The 10,945-nt window shown below is 37.0% G+C and overlaps 1 protein-coding gene across 4 annotated transcripts in view; it reads right to left on the reverse strand.

Annotated features, from left to right (window-relative positions):
* The window catches only part of map4k5 (mitogen-activated protein kinase kinase kinase kinase 5), a 59,867-nt gene that overhangs the window by 45,882 nt on the left and 3,040 nt on the right, over positions 1-10,945 (reverse strand). For all 4 annotated transcript variants that reach the window (XR_011190229.1, XM_069193253.1, XM_069193252.1 and 1 more), the window contains exon 3: positions 1,284-1,341. Coding sequence is in view for 3 of the 4 variants with exons in the window: in XM_069193253.1 (XP_069049354.1) it covers positions 1,284-1,341 (58 nt within the window). In the remaining variant the exon portion in view is untranslated. The remainder of the gene's footprint in view (positions 1-1,283; positions 1,342-10,945) is intronic.

Below are 10,945 nucleotides of genomic sequence, written 5' to 3' on the forward strand. Positions count from 1 at the left end.
AGGTATTAGCTACTGCACTAGTAATGCAGAAAAATGAGACATTTAATTTACGGACAAAAATTTCTCATTACAAGAATAAACCTCATAACCAAGCCACTTCCTTTCCAAAGTCAACACAAACCACAGTATGCAAAGATTTTGTTTTCTCAAGTGAACAGCAACTGCACAGCACAAAAACCCAATCAAGCTAATCTTAGTTAAACACTTCCTTCTCCAGCTCATACAATCAGCCCTTGTTTTAGGATCTGAGTAATACCTGAAGCTAGCATCACAAACTGGCCTCAAAATATCAGAGGTTTAAGCCATTCTATGTTAAAAGTGTTCAGAAAGTACAGTAAACACTTGGATTGAAACCCAGGTTTTTCTTTGGTGTCTCAAGCCTCACCAATAACTGTAAAAATATTAATAATTTAGCTCCTTGTGCGACTATTGAGGACTATCCCAAGTAACGCATAATACAGGAATGCAAATAGATAATGATTTTTGGCTTTTTAGAAACTCTCTTCATGGAACTCCTTGGCAAGTATGATCTCTTAACATTTAAATAATAGTTGGGTTAATAAGGGGTTTCAATTTAAAGTTATTGTTGTTTTTTATGAATAAGGCCATATTTTCATTTAAAAAAAGAAAAGTCTGACTTGTAACTTCTTGTATTTGTGCTTTCAGCTTAGGCCCGCCATTACACATTTTTAGGACAATAAAAGGCAGAACTGGTCAGACCAGGAAGAAAAACATACATCTTTCAGGGAACAACCAAAAACCAGGTGTAATTTATTTCACAGGCAGCCACGCCATAGCAATTCTCGAATAGTTTCAGTCAGTGCAACAAACAAAGCCAGTCTCCGTGCCAAAGCTGAAACCTTCTCTCCCAAACCAGATTAATTTTAAGCTTCTTTCTTTGTTTTCATTAAAGTAAAATGAATTTAAAAACGCAACTCTGCTAAACAGAAAATAAACTGCAAAGGGCCATAACTTCAGGTCAACATAATATAAAATCAAAAACTCTTTTTCCCCAATTCTTTTCAAAATTTACTTAACAGTAAAGTTTGAAAGAAATGTGTTAACAGTTAAGAGAAGTGTTTAAGTGATAAGTCTACTCATAAAGCTCTTTGAAAGCCAGAGGTGATGTACATTTGTGTACATTGTCCACAATTCTTAATTTCCTTAAATCTTTACTAGGAATGCTATCATCACAAAAGGTACAGTGTCTACCACCTTATTAGTACTGTACCCTTTTAAACAAAAACAAAAATGTATTTTGTAGAGGAACGAAAAGCACTCACCTGGTTCTAGTTTGATTATTTTGACTGCTGCCAGCTCTCCAGTCTGTATGTTTCGTGCCTGCAAGAACAGATACAGACACATTCATGAACTGGTATTCTCAGTAACAGTTTTTTGCCATGTGTGTTTTGCTTGACTATGAACTTGGCTTCACATCCAGTATGTACTTATCTCTTTAGAAATTCAGAGTGAGGAACTGTGCCAGTGTTTGAGCCGCAAAGGAACAAGTAAAAAACTGTTTTGGCTTTGTAGCCTGCTTCAGATGTGTGGGGCAAAGAGAGAGGGTAAAGATGACAAAGAGAAATAGGAGAATGAGTAAGAGAAGGTGAGGTAGGGAGTCCAAAGAGACTGAAATATGAGGAGATGGAAGCAAACACAGTTTAAAGTGCAAATCAAGACAGCAAAGAGTTCAGGTCTGAAATCTACAAAAACAACATTGTTTTAACAAAATTGACCCAAAGAGGACTGTATTCTTAAAACACCAAAAACTATTTTCCCATACTTTAACCTTTTATGCTGACCACACCTTATACTGTATCTCCACATGTTACATTACTCCACTCAAACACATGCCCTCCCCCGTCCAAGTTCTTTAAAACTAGCCTGGTCCGAAACTGCAAGCAAACAGGAAGTCCAGCGAAAGGTTAGTAGTCAAGTCCTCTTTTTGCATTTTTAGTTATATACAGTGCTTCTTGTCAGTTCCACTATTCTATTCAATACTATAAAAATGCAGCATTTTTTTTATCTCCTCACCACTTCACACTGCCATTTCAGACATTTTAATGTTTCAAAAAGTACCAAAAAAAGTACAAAAGTCAAAAGAAAGGGGAAAAAAAAGAGAGGGTCATTCAGCCCTTCCAGCATATTCAGCTGTAATAATTAATTGATCAGAGGATTTCTTGAAAAGGGCCAAAGTATCATCTTCAACAACACAGCTGGGTTCCTTGTTCCAGTCACCCACATCTATTTGCACAATGTCCTGTTTTCAATTTTAATAGTTTTCATCTAATGTGCATAAAAATAAGAAATGATTTGCTGCTTTATACATCAACATATAGAATATAAATCGGCTAAATGCATATCTTAACGACGTTTGCGTTTCTATTACTGTTCCAAGGTTGTCCAGAGATCCCTCATCATAAACGTCCCAGTCTTTGTAACAGCCTCTTCACAGTCAATGTTTCCCTGCAGTCAATCTCTTTATCTACATGATAAGATGTTAACTGCCACATCTGTGCTTTATGATTCTCCTACCTGCTCGTAAAACTCTGCATACCCCTACTTTAAAAGTCATCTGCCAGGTGTTTGCCCAGTATTTTTGAAAGAATTTGCTGAACTTTCTTGGCAGCTTCTGCAGTGTTCGCAAATCTTCCTAATTTGGTATGAGCTGCAAACCTGACTAGTTTGCTTAACACACCAGCATTTAAGACCAGTCGTTTCCAACATTTTTTGGTATACAGACCCCTTTCCAATTGTTTTTTTTATTCTCCTCCATATATGGAAATTTAAGAAAATTATAGTACAGAAATTATGTGAATATCTTAATACCTCAACAAATATATTTGTCAAGCACAGCACTCTGTGTATGTGAGTAACAATGAGATGGTTGGTTTCACAGGTTGGAAAGATGACAGTTTTAGCTGTAAATCTGATTCCAAATCACATTTTATTTTTCCACAGATTCCCTCTAGTAGTTTTGCAGGCCACCAGGGGATCATTAACAGAATTTAAGAAAAACCTGTGGTACTCCACTACCTTCATCATCATAATCCGAGCATTCATCCTTTATCTGTACTCTTTAATTTTATCTATCAACCAGTTTTGAATCTAAACACATGCATATACTGAATGCCCCACTCTCCAAAATTTGAGTATTCATCTTTTAAGAAGAACCTTCTGAGTGTCTAACTGAATCACGCCATCAGCTTTGTTTTTATTCACTACGCATTTTGCTTATTCAAATTTGCTCATTTAAAATAGAACAAGTCGCTTAAACAGGATCTGCCTTTCCCAAATCTTTGTTTTTCCCCCAACAGTCAGTGTATGCCAGTTACAAAGAATGTGAACACCAGAACTATTAACAGCAGGCACACCTTGTCAAAAAGCCTCCCTTATCCTGAAAATGCTACAATTTAAATTTGCCACTTTCCAACACACCTGTCCTTAGATAGGGGATTACTAGAAAAATGAAATTTCAAATTTAATTAATTGTGTATCGGGACTTTAGGCCACTATGTGAACATGGACGTTAGTGGTTGAGTGTGGGGTTTCATCAGTGTGTGTTGGCTGCACAGGAAAAAAAAACAGGTTCGTTCCAAACAGTAAAGTACAAAGAAATAAGAAAACAAGGGTTTTGGCTGTGGATTGACTAATTTCTCTTGAAAGCTCTCCATTCATTCACAGATTTCAGCCTTTCACTCCTCTCCCGATTACCATCTCTTAGGACCTCCTTTCCCAACTCCTGTGCCCATTCTCACACTTTCTTTACTTTCCTCACCCACCCCTCCCATACAGATACAGAAGGCCCCACAGCTGAAACCCGTATTCGTCTTTCTTTCAGCTTTTCAACGTCCCCTATTTAGAGAGCTCTGCTTACAGTAGCCATGCAAACAGCATGCTGAACCCAATGACAATGCACAAGACTGTTGCACCAATAGGCCAGGAGAACAAAACTCAAAGCTGGCCTTGTGCCACAAACACACATAGAGTATCACAAAGCAGGCTAGTACCACCTAAAAACTCCTAGGCAATGTGTGTACTTCATCCAGGACAGAATGCGAAATGTAACGAATAATCTGCTGTTAATTAGTGTGTCAAATTTAGAGGCAACACGGGGCAGTTCTGTTCAATATGAAGTGTTCAGATCTGCAAATCCAGTATGTGGCAAACTCCTCAAGAGTCTCCTCTATTTGGCATTGCACTACAAGCGCGTATGAGGAGACTGAAAATCTACTAGACCCTAATACTCCGCAGGGAAGACATTCTGTACATTTAACGAAGTCTGGAGAGACTACAGCTGGTAATCTGGGGCTGGTTAAGGTGAGCTAGCCATGTACAGTGGATATAAAACAAGTCTACACGCCCTTATTGAAATTGCAGGTTTTTGTGATGTAAAGCCAGAAATCAAGATAAATCATATCAGACATGTTTCCATCTTTAATGTGACCTTGCAACCGACAAAAGTCAAGAGAAAAACAGATAATTATTAGGAAAAATAATTGAAATAAAAAAAATCTACAACATCCTGGTTGCATAAGTGTGCACACCCTTTTATGTCCAAAGGTCCAAAGCCTGGCTTTTGTAGGTACCAGTAGTGGGTAATTTAATTAACAAGAAATTGTCTCCTGCCAGTTCCCAGAACAACCAGAAACATCCTGCTAATCAAACCAATGTACTGTAAATGTGTATAGTGTATGATCACTAACAAACATGGTTGCAAGAAAAACAATGCAAACTGCATTCATTCCGAGTATGACTAATGATATAACATCTTCCCCTATACCAAGTTTCTTCAGAAACAGCCATGGATGTTTACTCCCAGTTCCCTTGATCAGTATGTAAGGATTTCTCATAAAGGCAATATTTTAAATGTTTTAAATGTCTCCTTGTTGATGTTCCAGCTGAGCTCTTGATTATTTAATTGAAGCGCACATGTAGCTCATCATTTACTAATTAGACATTTGAATTGTTTTAAATTAACCTCTAAATATTCCCAAATTACTGTAAAAACTATCTTGAGAATAGGTGCAATCAATGACGTTATTAGTTCAATAAAGCGTTCACTTACACAGCCAAGAGCCCAGCTAGAATAAAAAGCAACAGATGCTAAACATCACCAGCATCATTACTACTAGTACTACTACTCATAATGTACGCAAACTAATGAGTACTGTTTTGTTAAAATAAAATTCCACAACTGTTTAAATATAACCTAAAATTTAAAATAGGATCTTTAAAATAACCTCTTCCTCATTACAATACAAGACTGCTTCCTGTTATAAACATTACACAAATAAAACTGAAAGTGCTTTCGTAACACGGTATGGATCCATACAGCACTGTACTATGTATAAAGTTATACTATGCCAATGATACGCAATAAAAGTCCATTCACTTACACCAGGTCTGTTCAGTCCTAGTCCTGGGGGCCTATGTGCCTGAAAGGTGTTCCTTGTAAGATATAAACTGTTCTTTCACTGGTCAAACTGGGCAACAAGTAAAGGCAAAACGGCTGTCATTGGACACCAACTTTGACTTTATTTATGTAAAAGACAGCATTAGAAGTCTCTTTGGAAGGTTCACTGTTGTGAAATAGCAATATCTAATTAATTTTACATTCTGAAACTCATAGATTGCATGCTTCTAAGATCTTAAAACTTTTTATTAGTAAGATACTAGATATAAAATATACTTGGCTTTCTGAGACATATAAAGCAATAATGAAGCTCTCTTTGGCTGAATCACATTACTTCATCTGTATGGCATGACTAATTTGCTGACAACCCACTTAAAAAAAGACTTATTCTGAATCATACTATACTTGGGTGAAGTTTTAACCTTCATAATATAAATAAGTCAGCAATACTTTTCCTCTTGCTCCTGATCTCTTTCACAGTCAATCTTACTGTAAAACTGAGCGCACTGACGTCAGCCCATCAGGCCAATACAAGCAGTCTGTCTCAAACCAGCCTAACAGAGAGGTACTTTACAGGACAATACAAACATCTCTTCAGAGAAACAAGGATCTGCGTTTTTAAGCCCCAGTTAGCCTGATAAAATAGCTAAAAAGCCACAAGATTTATGCTAAACAAGCCATAGGATGATCATCGGGGAAAACCCTTGATTACCTTAATCAAAGTATTGTGCCAGGCAAGTATAAGCATCAAAAGAGCATAGTAGTTATGGGGAAGACCACATTGGGCTCAAGTTTGCTTTTTAACCTACAATGTTTTGTTTTTTTAAAGAACATAAGAAAGGTTAAAGACCACTCAGCACATTTCAGCTCATTTGGTTGCTAGGAGTTAAATGATCGAAGAATCGCACCCAGCTATTCCACAGAAACACATTTTTCCTTCTTTGAAAGAGGCCAGCATGCCGTCTTCAACAATATAACTGGACAGCTTGTTCCAGATCTTCGTAGCTTTGGGTGTAAAAAAGTACATTCTGTTCCGAGTTATAAATATTCATCCAGGTAGTTCCTGTTTAGAAATAAATGAGAAAAATCGAAGAGACCAATTTATGATAGTTAATGATTTTTTATTTATGACATTATGAAGAATTTATGAGTGGTGGTCTTCAAAAACCTCCTAAACAAAACCCTTACTGTGTCTTAATGAATAATGTTTGTTCTAGCCTTCAAACAAGCAAATAAAGCATGTATTCTTAAAAGCTTTTCCTTCACATACTGTAGCTGTAACTGTTGGTCTCATAGCTTACAAACATCAGTGAAAAGATATAAAAGAATCCCTTCCAATGCAGAAAAAATCCCAAATATTTCCTATGTCATTTAAAGTGAGACCCTTCACGTACCAAGTGCGTGTTCAGACAGCAGTCTGCTCGTATTTCAGTTCAGCGCGGCCGTGAACTTCTGTGCTGAGGGAGAATACCACACACAGCTATCTGCTTGTGGTCTGTTTCAACACAGGAGATTCACTTCTATTTCAAAAAGCAAAGCTAGAGCGATACAAAAATTTCTAAATTGCCCATCCCCTCCTGACATAACATTTGATAGCAAATCACACATTATCTTCTCAATAACATTAAAAAAAATTCTGGACCTTTTCATTTCAGGCAGATCTTAACTGTAGACTGTACTATAGCTCAATTAATAAATTGAATCTAAAATATAACTAATTTCTTCCTTCAGTTAACCTTCTTTATCAAAGAAATAATCTAGATAAAACTGTCACAGACTGCGCCCTTAATTCATTTCTTAAATGCTGGTTAAGCAGAAGGTTGCCATTTTCAGATCAATTTTTCTCCATATACAGTATAGACTTCCATATATAGTATACACTTCGTTCACAAAATGCAGTCAGGCACAAAATTAAAGCTGATTGGAAATGGTATAGGGAACCGTCAATGATTCATTACATCTGCTCATTTACAGAATAAAAGCTTCTTTGTAGTCACCTAGCTTAAAAAAAATAAAGTATTGTTTTGCTTCTCAGAAGCAGACAGTCGGACAAATATGAGCAGAAAGGAGGAGAGAATTACACACAGCTTCTGCAAAATAAAAAACCAACACAACCAGGAGAATGCAGAAACTGCAACCACATTTTAAAGAATCAGTTTTAAAATACGTTACACCATTCTGTAACATCAAATATTGCATATTTAATTTCTTAATGTTTTAAACCTTCCAAATTTTAGAAAATGGTAGTTTCAACACTAAAGAATGATCGCTTTATCTTCAATGCTGCACAAAACACAAATACAGCTGGCAACAATGAGGAAGAATACTAGTTCTCCTCATGTCACAGAAAGGGCTGCAGGTTATCTCTTGGTCCTCCGAGCAGAAACGTATTTTGGCTAGCAAAGAAAACCTGCCTTCAAAGCTAAAATCAGGGTGGGTGCATGGAAAATTAATCGCTACACCTGGCTGCTTTTTTCTGCTACTTAAAAAAAAAAGATTGTCTACAAAACTGAAGCAGCAGCTGGGAGAGCCAAGGACTCAATCATTTTGAGCAAGCAACAAATGTCAAGAAATCTTTCTCAAAAAACAAAATGTATGGAACATCTTCTATAAAGGCCTCTTTCTGAATTCAGAACGCGATATGAATTATTTTCCAAAACCACAAACATTTCATCAGAATATTTTTAATCCTGTTGGTATTACACTGCAAAATTACAACATGATTATGGAGAGCCGTGGAAAGTCTTTCTGGTCAGGGCTGAGGATGTGGGCCAGTATACCGTAAGATATTTACTAGTGGAATGCAGTGCCTGCCCCAGAATTCACAATCTAACCTAGGCCTCACCTACACACTGGCTTTGCAATAGATGAACACAAAACAATCCATTTATAGTACGGCAGATTATTAAACACACAGTAAAATGGTCATTTCCATGACTTATTGCAGATCATTAACATTTTGTTTTATGCACCATGAAGCATGGAGTATCAGTAAGAGTATTTTAGTAAAATAAGCCACCATTTCTTACTGATGGATTACATTACTAGTAAATTCGTAATGACTGATTTATTTGGCTGCTGCTTTAATCAAATGAAGTATGTGAAGGCTGCACCATTAGCTGTAATCACAGCAAGTCCTTCTGGTAAGTTGGTACCAACGCTGCATACTGCTTGGTCCAGTTTCTACCCATTCTTCTTGGCAGATTTGCTCAAGCACTCCCAGGTTGTCAGGGCATCACTTATAGATAGCCGTTTTAAAGTCTCTCAGAAATAATATAATATACTTATTTATTTCTCTTTTTTGCTTTGAATGTGTGGAGTGGGTTGCGTACGTAACATATATGATGGTACTTCAAAAGCATCTTAAGCTTTAAGCTTCAAAGCAAAAAGAAATGTAAACTAAAAGGTATGCAAGCATCTGAATACTTTGCAAGGCACTGTGTATTTGTACTCACTGAGACAGCTCGATAGTAAACATTTGCCTTTAACTAGGCCAAAAAAAACGTAATTGTCCCAAAACTGCAGTCATCTCTCAGTGCTTCCTATCAACTTCTGAAACTGCACCATGCAAGCCTTGTACCAGCATAAAAAACCACCCTACCAAGTGATTTCTTAATACACAGGCAGCTTAATGCTAATCATCTTCATATGTGTCACAAGGCAAACTTCGCAGATTAAAATGTCTCTTTGCCAATTTAATGCAGACAGTAAACTACTCAAACCAGGGAACCAGGAATTAAATCAGACTTGTATCAATCTCCTCTTCTGTGATCGCCTTATCCAAGCTGGTTTCCTTTTTACTTTCTTCGCCCTACCAGGGAAATGGAAAAAATGAGCTGGAATTTTTTTTTAGCTTCCAGTAGGATCCATTGAAATTCACTATTTCAGAGTAACAGAAATCAACAAGAGGCTCTGTCCTTTAGAAAAGAGTGTCTGAACATTTTCAGTGTTCCAGAGAAGATAAAGGTGGAGCCCACTGAACCACTCAGAGAATGTTACAGCACTGACCACACTGAGGCATCAAAAAACCACAAATGACGTAAATTAACCTACAATATAATCTCATTCAAGGAGACTTTATAAACAGAATGCAGATAGCTTTAAGTTATCAGTAAGGAGGCAAATATTTTAAACAAAGAAAACCAAATGTTTAGCTATGGGTGATATTTAACAATGCCAAATCTGCTAACGCTTTCTAAGAAACATTTTAAAAGTACTTGACAGTTATGCCTTCTTTTGCCTATTAGGGGCATAAACTTCACTTTTCTGCCAATTTATAGTTACCATGGCTGTACCAGAACACTCCTGCCAAAGAGACATGGTATAAACAGGTGTACAAGCCTGAACTTCTAAATAATACACTGGAAAACAGGCTGACTTACATGAAACTCAAAGGGACAACAATGCATTATTATTCCTTTAAAATACCACAGAAAAAAAACTTTCTGTAGTTCACCGCCAATGAATACATGGACTGAGGGCAGTAGCCAGAGCAAACAGTAGGGGTTTGCCCTATTTAACTGAGATTAAGTAGCATTCAAAAGGAAAACCAGACCAGTGTGCATTTACAGTAGAAAGAGAAGGATGAATTCAAGTCTCTCCGCTGGCTATTTCAGCCGATATGAGCCCTTCCATATGATTTGTCCAGATGACATCAGGGGGCAGACATGAGCATTCTGACCTCTTTGTTTCGACTTACACCACTGTGGTGAGGAGAATTACAGCCTCTTCTTTATCAAGTGATGTTCGTGACATCTCAAGTCACTCTTCAATAAAACAAAACAAGGCAAAACAGACATGTCAGTACAGTAGAGAAAAACAGAATTAAAAGTTAGAAGATAAAAGCAAGTTAGAAGACAGGATATAAAAGTGCTGACTGTCTTTAAAGCATGCTGGGAGACCATTCCACATTCCGTTGTGCAACAGAACAGAAAGCACATTCTCCAAAAAGTAACCTAGTCTTGAAAATTTGTATGGACAGACATACAGTGATCAGGAGAATATGAATGTGCCTTCCAGAAAAGATCAATAATAAAGCTCACCACATACACTGCTGGAAACACTGAAATCTAAATGAGTAAGGGACTGACTGATCTATCTATAACTCAGGTGCACAGTGTCACCTGCCTAGGAAGCACTGATGCTAAACAAGATCAAAAGAAGAACAAACACTGTATCTGCAGAACAAATATCTACAGTCAGGGAACAAACCATGACAACTCATTATTACGTTCTGATTTTAATATGCCATGCTTTTTGCCAAACATAGTTTACCATTTTAGCAACACTTTGGTTTTCAAACATACAATGCTGACAGGTCACTATAATAATAATTGCTTACACTTATATAGCGCTTTTCCAGACACTCCATTCAAAGAGCTTAACAGGTAATAGGGACTCCCCTCCACCACCACTACTACTACTACACCAGTGTGTGTTCCGTTTATGTATTTCATGATGTACAATTCAACATGAATAAGGAAACCAAACACTGTATCAGGAGAATACCAGGACATTGATGATGACGTT

The sequence above is a fragment of the Lepisosteus oculatus genome, chromosome 8 (genome assembly GCF_040954835.1).
Source record: "Lepisosteus oculatus isolate fLepOcu1 chromosome 8, fLepOcu1.hap2, whole genome shotgun sequence".
In the NCBI taxonomy this organism is placed as follows: domain Eukaryota; kingdom Metazoa; phylum Chordata; class Actinopteri; order Semionotiformes; family Lepisosteidae; genus Lepisosteus; species Lepisosteus oculatus.